This window comes from Schistocerca gregaria, chromosome 2, assembly GCF_023897955.1.
Source record: "Schistocerca gregaria isolate iqSchGreg1 chromosome 2, iqSchGreg1.2, whole genome shotgun sequence".
In the NCBI taxonomy this organism is placed as follows: domain Eukaryota; kingdom Metazoa; phylum Arthropoda; class Insecta; order Orthoptera; family Acrididae; genus Schistocerca; species Schistocerca gregaria.
Genome location: NC_064921.1, coordinates 735040397 through 735055080, shown reverse-complemented (window position 1 = coordinate 735055080; position 14684 = coordinate 735040397). Strand labels below are relative to the sequence as shown.

General features: G+C 43.0%; 1 protein-coding gene across 1 annotated transcript in view; it reads left to right on the top strand.

The window, feature by feature from the left end:
- Positions 1-14684, top strand: part of LOC126334881 (rho-related GTP-binding protein RhoE-like) — a 262146-nt gene that overhangs the window by 225479 nt on the left and 21983 nt on the right. Inside the window, exon 3 of the mRNA XM_049997580.1 lies at positions 14470-14579. Coding sequence (XP_049853537.1) covers positions 14470-14579 — 110 coding nt within the window. The remainder of the gene's footprint in view (positions 1-14469; positions 14580-14684) is intronic.

The following is a 14684-nucleotide window of genomic DNA, read 5'->3' as shown; positions in this document are numbered from 1 at the left end:
TTCATTGGTCTCGGCCACGGCCGTCGTCAGACTCTTCGCTAAAGTGTTCTTTATGCGAGCGGACACGACTTCTTCCTAGTTCGCTGGACGTACTCCAAGTTCTCCTTGGCGGAGTACTTAAGAGTGCTGAGGTTTGCGAAGCAAAGTTCTTGCATTCTGAATGCGTCGTTCTTCGGTTTTGCGAGTGGCGCCTTCATGGTCCAGAGATGTTCGTCAAGTCTTTTCACATTCTATATTTCCTTTCCGTTCCTTTTTTCAGTGTATAGTCCTAAAATAATTAGCGTTATTGTAACTGACCTCTGCAAATAATTCGTCCTCATGGGTAATATAGTTCTGGACGACTGAGTAAATGTAAATGTTTGTTAATAGAAGGCCTTATGCTCAGTAGTAACAAATATCATTATAATATAATGTGGCTAATTGTAAAACATACGAAATACAGACATGGTCCTTGCCAGATAAATTTTATTTTTTAAAACTTCTTTATTTTACAAAACATCTTGGACAGCAATGTTAGCACTTGTAGTGTGATCATCGACGTATGTGTCTTTGGCACAATCATAAATATTACTAAATGTATGAACTAGTGAAAAAGCTACGTATAACTGTTGTTGTTTTTGTTGTTGATGGATGGATAGAGAGGGCTGTATGAGCGCACGACGGCAAGGTCTTCAGCGCCCGTTCAGTAACAGATTGAGGCGGGTATCAAGAAAAGACTCAGAACAGTAAGATAAAACAGAACGTAAAACACAGGTAACAAGCTTGGAAAAATATGTGCCTACCTATACCGAAGCGTGGGACGAAGCATGTCGCCACAGGAAGAAAGTGGTAGAGGGAGCTAAAACAATATTGCAGATGGAAGTTGCTGGCTGACCGTAAGGGAAAAAGGGAGGAGCCAGCCACTTTGCAATACACTAAAACCTCCAGCCTAAAAGTTTAGACCCGAGTCCAGGCACATAACAACACTTTAAAACCCTAGACACACAAGTCTCATCATTAGCTAAAACACAGGGCAGATCCCCATCAACTTGTGCTTCAGCCCTTGCATCACAGTATAAAATGCAGTCTGTTAAAATGAGGCGGAGAGTGATGTGCACACCACAAGCATCACACAACGGGGGATCCTCCTGCTGTAATAGAAAGCTATGTGTGAAATTGTTGTTGTTCCCTCAAATACTAAATTGGTGATCCCTTGATGTCTCAGAACGTGTCCGATCAACCGATTCCTTCTTCAAGTCAAGTTATGCCACAAATTTCTCTTCTCCCCAATTCTATTCAGTACCTCCTCATTAGTTACGTGACCTACACGTCTAATCTACAGCATTCTTCTGTAGCACCACATTTCAAAAGCTCTATTCTCTTCTTGTCTGAACTGTTTATCATCCATGCTTCAGTACCATACATGGCTACACTCCATGCAGAAAAGACTTCCTGACACTTAAATCTATACTCGATGGTAACAAATTTCCCTTCTTCAGATATGCTTCCCCTGCCATAGCCAGTCTACATTTTATACCCTGTCTGCTTCCACCGTCATCAGTTACTTTGCTGCCCAAGTAGCAAAACTCATCTACTACTTCAACTGTCTAACTTCCTAATTTAATTGCCTCAGCATCACCTGATTTAATTCGATTGCATTCCATTATCCATATTTTGCTTTTGCAGATGTTCATCTTATATTGTCCTTTCAAGGCGCTGTCCATTCCGTTCAGGTGCTCATCCATGTCCTTTGCTGTCGTTTACAGAATTACATTGTAATAGGCAAACCTCAAGGTTTTTATTTCTTCTCGCTGGATTTTAATTCGTACTCAATAATATTTTTCTTTTCTTTCCTCTACTACTTGCTCAATATACAGATTGAATAACATCGGAGGACAGGCTACAACCCTGCCTCACTCCCTTCCCAACCACTGATTTCCTTTCGTGCCCTTCGCTTCTTATAACTGCCATCTGGTTTCTGTACAAATTATAACTAGCCTTTCGCTGCCTGTATTTTACCCCTTCCATCTTCAGAAATTAAAAGAGAGTTTTTCCACTCAGCGTTGTCAAATACTTTCTCTAAGGCTACAAATGGTATAAACGTAGGTTTGCCTTACCTAGTACAAAATAACAACTCATATATATCATCATAATCAAAGGCAACATCTGTTATTACTGCCAAATGTGAAAGTTGTTTATGAATAACAGAAACATATTTATATAATTTCAACGAAGTACAGAAGCGATGATCGATATATTTTGTTTAGCACATTTTTAAATTATTCCTTTTTGTTTAGGAATTTGCGTTATTTAGCGCTATATGACAAATCTGTACTGTTTTCTTTATTTTTACTACAGCATCGCTCTGTTTCGTGCTACAAATCTACAGTACAACGGCTGTGTGTGTAAGCTGTTACGTGCATCAAAAGCAACTGCTTTCATTACGTAAATCACAGAAGTTATGAGATCATCTAATTTTTATTACTTACAAAATGCAATTATGTTCCACAAGGATGTAAAACACACAGTGTTCTAACAATGAATGACGTGCGGTTTTAATTATGTGTGCAAAAGATTTAAAAAAAAACAAAAAGAAACAAACAAAGAGATGTAGTCGGCCACAGTTTCTCTCTTACACATTCATTTATGTTCCTGCTACCAATATTGCCGGTAATGCTACCATTTACTATGTCATTTATGTAATGTATCAAAAATACCGAACGATAGTTTTGGTAGAGCGCAACTCTAGTCCGACCCCACTCAGATACGCCCACGGCAGTACACTCGGTAGGCGGCTGGTGCAGGTCGCTAACGACTGAGAAGACGACGACTCTCAGGACGAAGTGCAAGGCTCGGTCTGCGGCGGCTTAACTCAGCACGAGCACTGGCCTGCTTCGTTTGCTGCCGCTCGCAAATAAACACTTCCGTCAGCGGGTCTATCCATGTGATGCGACGGGTGCGCTTCCCATGGCGAGTTTCTGAACTACTCCGCTGTTCTACCCATGCTAGCTCATCCATCTGTCGTGAACTCCGCTCCCCACAGTAAGATGTCAGGACTAAATGCGCTATGCCTCTCCAAAACGTTGAAACAATGGGAGCTATCGCCAGATCGCTGTCGAGCCCGCTGATGGTCATCCGAGATTGTGGAGAACCATGGTTTATCGGTGAACACGGTTCGATGCCCTTTATCTCCAACATTGGGCCAATGTCACATATGAATGCCCAACAAATCTGCATATTGCACGATTCGACCATCTGGCCAGATGGAGATCCAGAATGAAATCCGTGTCAAACTCTGCCAAGTGCTGATAACGCTGTTCACCCAAGTACGTGGCATCTCACTCTGTTCGCGTTCCTTGTATACCCTGCAACGCCTGGGAACAACACTAAACACGAACAGTACTAATGTACTGTAGTGGTCTACATGTCACAGAGAAATGGAACACTAATCATTTATATACCCATCGATGGGGTGAATGTCTATGAAGCTAAACTGATATATCCTGGGTGCTTCACTTTTTTTTTTGTCGGGTAGTGTAGGTTGGCATTCTCCAGCGACATTCGCCACGCTAATATCCACAGAGGTGACAAAAGTCGCGGTATGCACATATGTAGATGGCGGTAGTCTCGCTTACCAAAAGTATAGAAGATCAGTGCATAGGCGGAGCTGTCGTTTGTACTCAGACGATTCTTTTGAAAATACTTCCGACGTGATTATAGAATTATCTATCAAGGTCTGGCCGAATCCATTCCATGCAGAATCGCCGCTGTTGTCTACATAAACATCTGGTGCCCCATACCCCCAGAAACTTACCAAGGTCTTGCTGAATCCATTCCATGCTGAATTGCCGCTGTATTTTTTTTTCAATAGGGGGTCAAGACAGTACTGAGCAGGTGGTCGCAATGTTTCGACCCACCGATGTATTAATGTATTATACGTATGCATGTATGTACTATCAAATAGCTGACAAGTAAACGACAGGAGACTCTGAGCAGTACAATCAAGACACTGTCATACAATAATTTTTATGATGAGTTTGTGTACTGAAATAAATGGTAACACATCGAATGAAAGAGATCTTAAATGTCTCTGTTGCTCATTACTGCCAGATTGTATTGATCTAACAGGGTGAGTAAAATGAAAATCTTAAATTTGTAGTAACAAATCGAAATTTCGTGCCGTTATCCTGTAAGTTGGTAAGCGTGCTACAAACAGCGTGCAGAATGGCCTGTAGGTGGCAGCATACTGCAGATGCACACATACCGTCGCAGTATCAGTATAAAGATGGCCACCCCAATTGAGAGTTGCACCAGGGAAGAACAGCGTTCTGACATTCGGTTTTTGCGTAGTGAAGTTGTGAAACTTACTGAAATTCATCGATGAATGAAGGTTCAGTACGGTGATGCATGTTTGTCACAGCAGCAAGTCTGCAAATGGAGTAGTAACTTCACAAATGGTGTGACTTCAATGGAAGATGCTCCTTCCATGTCAGGCACAACGAGTTTTGACTCCACAAAACATTGCAGCAGTTGAACAGAACCATCAGCAGGGCAGGTTATGCTGACTCACTTTTGGGACGAAAAAGGCATCATTTTGGAGCATTACATGCCTGTCACCAGTGCATCGTACACAGATCTCCTAAAAAATCATCTGCGGCCTGCAATCAAATCAAAGCGACGTGATTGCTGTCAGCAGGTGTCCTTTTGCAACATGACAATGCAAGGCCCCACACTGCCCGTTACAACAGTTGCAACAACCACAGACCTGCATTTTGAGTGTCTTTCTCATACACTGTACTCACCAGACCTTGCCCCAAGGGATTTCCATATGTTTGGACCACTCAAAGGTGCAACGGGAGGAAAGAAGTTCCGTTCTGATGAAGAGGTACGGCACGCGGTGCATAAGTGGTTGCGGGGACTACCAAAAGAATTTTTTTCTAAAGGAATTTATGCACTTTGTAAGCGCTGGAGGACTTGCATTGAGCGTGGGGCAGATTATGTTGAAAAGTGATACAGCTTTGCACCAATTCTGCACAATAAATAATATTTTAAAAAAAATTAAGGTTTTCATTTGACTCACCCTCGTAATTCCATAGTTCATTGCTGCTATGTTGATATCACGTAAACTGATGGTCACTCTTTACCAGTGTGTACTGATATGATTCCGTACCTCATTGGTGTTATGTTATTATCATGTTACCTGATGAGCATGTGTTTGAGTTCTTCAGTACTTGTTTATAATGTGATGTCACAAAAGCCTTAAGCTCAGTTGCTGAATGCTCACAGATTCAGACGGAAAATAATCTATAGATAGAAGAAATTTTCAGTCTTCGTCACCCTGTATCCTCCTGATGCGCTATTCTTGTACAATTAAATGCTGACTTGTTTTAAAATTTTCATAGTAAAGCTGTGGAGCTGTTGCTATAACTCAAACTGCAGTCCTTGAGAATTGAGATTCATCTAGAATTTCGGTAATCGAGAGGGTAATAAACGTATAGAACTTGCAAACTCTCTGTAGTCTACGAATAATTGTAAAATCAATTTAAAAATTTTTCTGATTGAGTAAATTCCATACTTCAAATTTACGCTGCCTTTATGTTAAGTCATTTTATACGAAGCATTGAAAAATTGATACTTCACATCGTGTATTCAGAGAAAAATTCAAACGTAAGAGACTAATCTCCGGAAAAGAACAGTCAGTCACAGGAAAATCTTAACCATAATCTTGATAGCTGATTTTGCCGTACGAAAGCGTGCGCACCTAATTACCCCAACGAATTTGACATTTCCGTGGAAGCGTATTGCTGCGGAAATATTTTCGGATGCAGAGCCAGTAGCGATAAGCGGAATAGAGCGCTCCGCCAACGCCAACGCATATAAATCCTGGCGGGGTCACGGCAGAAGTGAATTTATCAGGCCGCTATTTTTGGACGATTATACTCTGTGCTGAAAAGCGGGGTACTTTGTCATCCACGCTACCAATTCTGTTTGCTTTTGGAAAGCCAATCAGTCAGAGAAGCGGACGCGCTGTATGCAGGCAATTCCTGTTAATGAAACTGCCGCAGCTGTCACCCAACGTGCCCCACAGCTGCGATGCGCTAGTGATTCTGTATATCTTTTCCCGCCAATGAACACAACGCAGCAGAGGAAAGATCTTTCAGTCGTTTCTTCCGCTGTGTCTATTTCTGGCAATGGAGTAGGAATATTTTACATTTTATCGTCACAATTAATATTGCTTATAAACAAAAAAAAACATGACTAAAACCAGCAGTATCTGACAAGTCAGTTAACGAAAGCTTGATATTGTGTCGGATAGAGAGCCGGCCGGTGTGGACGAGTGGTTCTAGGCGCTTCAGTCTGAAACTGCTCTACCGCTATGGTCGCCGGTTAGAATCCTGCCTCGAGCATGGATGTGTTTGATGTCCTTAGGTTGGTTAGGTTTAAGTAGTTCTAAGTTCTAGGGGACTGATGACCTCCGATGTTTGGTCTCATAGTGCTCAGAGCCATTTTGTCGGATAGATATTCAGGGGGTAGACAAGAATAAGTAAACACGAAAAACACAACACATTACCATGCTTAATACGCTGCACAAAATCCGTTGGAGTTCAAAACAGTTTTTAGACGTCTCCGAATGGGAAAATCCAGGTTGTGTAAAGCTACCATTCTTCCTGCAAAACAGTGGCAAGCTCAGGTTACGATGATGGAGTTGAATAGCGATCATACACCCTATTTACGAAATAGACCACAAAGGCTCAATAATATAGCGATCTGATGACTGTGGTGGACAGGGCACATGCCACAGTTCATCCTAGTGTCCACAAAACTAGTTCCGGACGATGCGAGCTGTGAGGCCGGCCGCGGTGGTCTAGCGGTTCTAGGCGCGCAGTCAAGAACCACGCGACTGCTGCGATCGCAGGTTCGAATCCTGCCTCGGGCCGTGGATGTGTGTGATGTCCTTAGGTTAGTTAGGTTTAAGTAGTTCTAAGTTCTAGGGGACTTATGACCACAGACGTTGAGTCTCATAGTGCTCAGAGCCATTTGAACCATCGAGCTGTGAGAATGCGGGATCTCTCGTCTCGGTACACAGCACGACCAATGGGCGACAAACAATGTAGCATGGGATGGACTTTATCAGCCAAAACGGACACTTAATGCTTGGCAGTAATACGACTGCCTAGAGCAATCGTGAGGACTTTTGTTAGCAGAAGAGCCAATACCGTGTTACGATTGGAGGCCGAAATGCACGCGTTTTAGCTCACGCAGGCTGGCGTGAGATGGGAAGAACTATACTGACGTGAGGTCTAGAACATGACAAAGAATTAGAATTCAAAAGCGGACGTAATTACTTGATACTTAACTTTAATCCATGAATGATGAACGTCGCTCTTGACGGTACATGATTCACCATATTATCTGTTCAGTATACATTCTTGATGTTATTACTTATAGTAACTGAATATGGCGCCTTTCTAGGTCGTAACAACTGACGTATCTGAAGACTATGCTAAACTGTCGTCTCTGCAAATGAGAGCGTATGTAGACAGTGTACCATCGCGAGCAAAGTCGGCTGTACAACTGGGGCGAGTGCTAGGGAGTAGACTTGGCCACTGTTTCTATGTTTCGATACAGTGTATCGATACGTGGAACTGTTTGAGTGTTTCGGAACGGCTGTGATTCACTGTTTCGAAACAGTGGTGTTTCATTCCGCCGTTGTCTCGGATAACCGGACCAGATTCGATCTCGAGCCAGACAAACAAACTGTATCGTTGTTACAAAATAAGACTGTTTCAGTCCACCTGTACTTGGAACGTACTAATTGTATCGAAACAGTGATGTTTCATTCCGCTCTGTGTCGGGCAGATTCGGGCTCGGTACATGTACTGAAACACAACATACCACTTCATGAAACACTTTCAAGAGTGTCAAAGTCTTTGACAAGCAATAGCATGAAGCTTAAGATATCCGAAAATAAAGCTTCGTTTCTAGCTGACTGTCCTATTCCGAAATGGCGTAACATCTGTTTTATAAACACTAATCAAACAATAAAACAACGCATACCATTCATATTTAAAATAATAAATATGAGAAAATCATTCAGTTAAATTATACTTTTTTTATAACATATTCTTCCCTGTTCATGTACAGTAATCATATTAAGAAACGCAAGTAAACCTACAACGTTTCGAATAAAAAAAGGCGTAGAGTGACAGTTATTAGACATGTACATATATTTGATGTGGGTATAATTGCAAGCAATCTGTTTGACATATCACTGATAGTGTAATGGTGAACGGGAAGGGCTGGGAAGCATGGTGAATTGATAGTATCGGTTCGAAACACCTTGAAAGACATTCAAGATGATAAAGTGGCCGGTCGCGGTGGTCTCGCGGTTAAGGCGTTCAGTCCGGAACCGCGTGACTGCTACGGTCGCAGGTTCGAATCCTGCCTCGGGCATGGATGTGTGTCATTTCCTTAGGTTAGTTAGGTTTAAGTAGTTCTAAGTTCTAGGGGACTGATGATCACAGATGTTAAGTCCCATAGTGCTCAGAGCCATTTGATAAAATGTGTAGGTTTATTAGATTACAAAACACTAACTGTTTCACTGTTTCGAAACAGCGTATCGAAACATTACATTGTACTGTTTCATTTGTTTCGAAACAGTTACGTGTTTCAGTTTGCCCATCTCTACTAGGGAGTCTTGACCTGCCGTGTGGCGGCGCTCGCTCTGCAGTCACTGATGGTGGCGACACGCGGGTCCGACGTATACTAACGGAACGCGGCCGATTTAAAGGCTTCCACCTAGCAAGTGTGGTGTCTGGCGGTGACACCACAAAGACAATACCACGACATGACTGCAGAAATCATCATCCTTGCGACGTAAACTTACAAGGGGAGGCTACGAAACTTGAAACTTTAAACCTGACGAACGGGACTCGATCCAGCGATTACGGGGATTGAACGCTACCCACTCGGCTGCATCCGCTTCATGGCAAAAACGGCCACTCACAGGTGTATATTTGACGACCGAAATTATCTTGCGATTTTCTCAATAGTGCTTGAGAAGTACGCGCTACTGCTTACACATTTTGTTGTCCTAATGGAGTACCACGAGTGTACGAAGTTTGAAGTAAATCCGCGTTCCAAACGTCGTGGTCTCCCCTTGTTAGTCAGCAGCTGGAAACAGTGCGAAACAAGACTCATCCGACCAAATGATTTTCTCTCATTCCTCAGTAGTTCAAGATTTATGGCGTGGGCGCCATACTTTCGTGTCATGAGCATTTGCATCACAGGCGAGTTCTTACGAATTTTGGTTTAGAATTCCAGATATTTCTGAAATTCGCTTCTTATGGAGCGCCCTTTGTGTTGTTTTGGTGCTGACAAGATTCACGAGCGCGACACTCAGTTGTGCAGAGACTCTTCCAGCTGTCGTCCTCTTATTTTTGGGGACACACTTCATCAGTGATCGTCTGTCACGATCACTGGTTATTATTCTGATATTTTTACTGCAGTCTGTTGTCATATTTGCCTTAAAAACGATTAACGGTTTGGTGAAAATTTCGAACATCTTCAGATCAGTTATAGTTGCTGAGCAGCCCGTCAGTGTTACGTGCTGAGCAAAGCTTCCATGTTATTTAGTGACTTGGAGAAGGTGCACTTACTACATAGAATTGGCAGGTTGCTCTGCAGCGACAACTGAACTGAGGATGTTAGACATTCGAAATAAACCGCTAATAATTATTAAGAGAAATGCAACAATAAACTGCAATAGAAACATTACAAGTCATTTTAGATTTATAAACAAATTTCGAACTGTATCATGAAAGGCAGACTGCCTCGTTACCGTCAGAGTCAATCATAGCTGTGAGGAATTGATCGGAGCCATTTCCGGCATAGTGATGTATTGGCTAGTTCGGAATTTTTCTTCTTCCTGGCCGTGGTACACGGAGTTGGCATCTTATTCAGATTTGACAATGTTAGCGGTAGAGGGTGGTTTGATGACCTTCTCGTCACCTATCGTCAAAACATTAAATTTCTGATATTTATGACGTGTTATCACAAATACTGTTAATGATACAGATGTGAAATTTTAACCGTCTCCGTTAAGTATAATATTAGTTTTTACTGTGCTCAACGAGTACAATTAAGGGTTTTACGTTAAGACAGAGGCATTTTATGTTCCACGAGTATACTTTTAATTAAAAATTTAAATATATGAACGCCTGTGGAAGGAATATAGCAGAACATGTATGTCAGAGTTGTGAGTTCCTTTTGCGAATTTTCTCATCTATCCTTTTCGAAACGCTTGGATATTAATGTACTGTAAGGGGCATCTTTTTTTCTGCCTCGTATTATTTTTAAACAATACCACCTCGTCACCCGGGGTTGCCACGCAGTTTAAGACGCCATGTCACGGTTCGCGTGGCTCCCCCGTCGGAGGTTAGAGTCCTCCCTCGGGCACGGGTGTATGTATGTTGTCCTTAGCGTAAGTTGGATTAAGTAATGTGAAAACCTAGGGACCGATGATCTCAGCAGTTTGGTCCCATAGGAACTTAGCACAAATTTCCAATTTCCAATACCACTAAACTAGCAAATCATCCTATGTGGTTCTTTCCATACGTTCTATATGGTAGGTCGCTAGTCTGACTTTATCTCAAAATGCCGTCAGACATTGCTAACTGGTCTCAGATCAAAGGTGTTAAAGTAAATACATTTTTCATTAATGTGTTTCCTGCTCTGTAGTTATTGTATAATTTTGATTTCCATAAATGTTTTGCATGTTTTGTTGTTGCCGAAATATTTTGTTTATGATGTTCCCTTTTTTCTCCGATCCAACGAATGAGCAGCAGGTCTTCGATCTGGAAATAGTCGGGGGTTGTGGGAAGAAAATTTATTAGGTTTAGTAAGTTTAGTAGGATGACAGTCGCTTATTTCACGCGGTTTTGAGGCAAATATTCACAATGTATGAGACATGGAAAGAGCCAGATAATCGTTGGATGATTTGCTTGTTTCGTGAGGCCAGACTCAAGGTGATGGTACTACTGGTACCAGGCGGGAAGAAACAGGTTCTTTACGTAATGACGATTGACTGACCTTTACGTAAACAGTTGCACTGGCATCGAAGAAAACTATGAGAATCACTTTCATGCTGGACTGAGACTGCCATGCTTTATTAGGGCACAGAGACCATTTGCTAATCCGCCGTCATGACTGTACGTCATAGTCTCAAATCCAAAAATTGTAGGAAATATAACTACAATTAGCTGAGACTGGACTCATACTAAATATTTCTTGATTTTCGTGAACTTGGTTTCGTGCCTTTTCATGCTTATCCGCAGATGAGGCAAACAGAATTTTACATATTTGTGTTTGTACCGTGGTCCTGGGTACTGGAACTTCCTAGATGCGGGAGTGTGGGAGGTTGGTTCAAATGGGTCTGAACACTATGCGACTTAACTTCTGAGGTCATTAGTCGCCTAGAACTTATAACTAATTAAACCTAACTAACCTAAGGACATCACACACATCCATGCCCGAGGCAGGATTCGAACCTGCGACCGTAGCGGTTGCGCGGTTCCAGACTGAAGCGCCTAGAACCGCTTGGCCACTCCGGCCGGCAGTATGGGAGGTACCGGTGTTAATATCCAACTCGTAGCTTCCATTTTGATTGCCTATCAACCGGGAAGGCAGACACTAATCACTATCATTCAAACTTTGTTACTGTTATTTTGTAATCTCTGAGTGCCACCATAAATTGGCCAGAACGCAGCATTTGCTGTGCAACTGAATCTGCCTGTTGATTGTCCACATCAATGCCACCCTAACTGCTGCATGCCCAAAATCATGCTACAAGTAAAGCACTTTAAAACTTTCGTCCAGGTAAACTGGTCATGAGTCCTAACGTCAAGCAAAACTTTAATGATTTACTTGCTGTATTTCGCCATCGTCTAGAACTGAAGGGAAATTCTCCGGTAGATTGAGTGGCATCCCTCCTATCAGCACACAAAACACACGACGTTTAAACGTGGTGTACCGCAAGTCGGTAGCCGAACATTGCATTCTGGTGGATCTTCATGCTGAAAGAGATAGGCACGCGTCATTATGCAGTGTCCGATGCGAAGGCGAGTGAGGACCTCTTTGTCCCGTCTCGGTGATCGAAAGGAACCACCCGTGGTCGACTAGTCTGTTCGACTGCCTGCAGCTTATTGTCGGCCAATTCCAGCCACTGTCTTTCGCACTCAGTGAACACTCACTTTGTCACCTAAGACTGCAGTTACATTTAATTTAAGATACACTAACGGGGTTGTACAGTATCCGTAATGGATGAACTTCATCTAACACTTCTCTCCTGTAACGATGCTTTGCATGAGAGTTTCGCCATCAACAGCTTATTAACAGGAATTTCAAGCAATTTCCTTGTTTCATCTGAGTCTCCGTCAGCAAACGACGAACAAACTTCCCTGCAACATGTCTACTTTCACGATTGAAAGCTTACGATACAGTTCAACTTACACATTCCAATATTTTCTCCAAGTCGTCTGATAGAGGGCGGGTACCGCGCACCAGATGCTTGACTTTGTGAATGTGTGCGCCAGTAACTCAGGTCGAAGGTTTTCCATGTTCAGTGTCATCTTTATATGATTGACGACAACTTTTGAGCTGGAAGAACCATGCAGTAAATCAGGCATTGCAAAATACACTGCGTGAAAAAAGACTAAGGCCCCGAGAATACATAGTCGGATATCAGTGTAACTTTTGCAGACGTGCACACTTTCGGCCGATATATAAATGATCAGAGATGCAGTTCACGGTTACAGGTACAACGGTCACCAAAGCGCGATAGCACTGTTCGTGTTTAGGGTTATTAGGAGACCTGGCAGGGTATACAAGGGGCTTGAAGAGCATCAGATGTTGAGTGCTTACCGTGAAGGACACGGAGATGGCGTCTGCTCGTGTAAGACTGCGGTACAGCACCTGGCAGAATTTGAAAGGGGCGTCATTGTGTTTCCGTTTGGCTGACTGGTCGAATCGTCAAATATCCAGACTGGTGGGGCATTCGAATGTGACAGTGATCCCATGTTGGACTTCGTGGAAACGGGTTGGCAGCTACACTCATCATCAAGGTTCCGGTCGACCACATCTGACTACGATAAGGGAGGATCACCGTATTGTCCATAAAGTATATAGAACCCATTCACATCTGCACCTGCCATCCAAGAAATGAAAGGACATTCTGTGTCATCCTGCAGTGTTGGTCAGAGAATGGCAACAGCCCGACTTAGGATTTATGGTCCCATGTGTAGCCTGCCGTTAACACCACAACACAAACTATTGCGTTTGGAGGGGTGCCATTACCGGGAAGAATGCCCTGGCGACGAATGACGTCTCACTGCGTTCAACGATGTCTTGTGGTTCTGCACAGGGTCGGATGATCATTGCTGGTGAATATGGCGGCGATATGGGGAGAGGTCCAAACTTCCATTGGTTTCGAGAGCCACAATGGTAAGTCACGGACATCCAGCATCTTCAGGTGTTACCTTTCATGTGGCAGTATCGTGCAGCCATTTCTCAACAAGACGATGCTCGTTCACTCAGGACACACGTCTCTATGAAATGTTTGCATGATTATTAGGTACTCCCTTGGTCCACAAGATCCCTGATAGAAGATGTGGTAGACCAGCTCGGTCGTCACCTCCATCCCGAGTGCCAATATCAAAGTTTTCGAGGACCATTTACAACAGCTGCTGGTCAGCTTCCCAAACGAGAGCATAAAACGACTTCATGACACCTTTCCCGACCGAATCAGTGCTTGCAGCCATGTCAGATGTGCTGCAACGCCATACCGATAAGCATGTCAAAGAGCTAAGTTATTTGTAAATTTTGATCTATTTTGTTCAAATGGCTCTGAGCACTATGGGACTCAACTGCTGTGGTCATCAGTCCCCTAGAACTTAGAACTAATTAAACCTAAGTAACCTAAGGACATCACACACACCCATGCCCGAGGCAGGATTAGAACCTGCGACCGTAGCAGCAGCGCGTTTCCGGGCTGGAGCGCCTAGAACCGCACGGCCACCGCGGCCGGCATCTATTTTGTAATCACTGAAATTACAACTCATGGTCTCTCAATCCATGAAGCTTCATTTCGTTTCATCTTCCATTTCTGAGTGCTTAATTTTTTTGTCAGGCAATGTAAAAACACCTATGGAACGGAACGATATCAACAATAGTATAACTCAGAAGGTTACTGTAGATATTGTGCTGCCAACGGCATATCGATAGGAGGCTTTGTTGTAGCCTAAAGAAAAAAAGCAGTAGGGTAATTTTTTCAACAGATTTTGTAAGAGTGGGTTGCTGAATCGCAGTAACCCATTCAGGCATCTTAAAAGTTTTACCTTTCTGTCTGGTACTCGCAAGCCTGCCGCAGAAACGGCGTCGCTTTTCCTTTGCTTTGGTAGCAGCTTTAACACCGCCCTCTCTATGTGTCCACAGGCTCACCGGCTTACGACACGGTGCGACCGCTGGCCTACCAAGATGCCAAGGTGTTCCTACTCTGCTTCAGGGTCAGTGACCCAGACTCCCTCGACAATGCCGTCAACAAGGTCAGTTAAATATGTTTTATTTTCCTTATTTTACTTTTTCTTTTGTTTTTACATTTATGCGACCTTTCAGAGATCCACATGCCAACTGCATTTATCCATATTGTG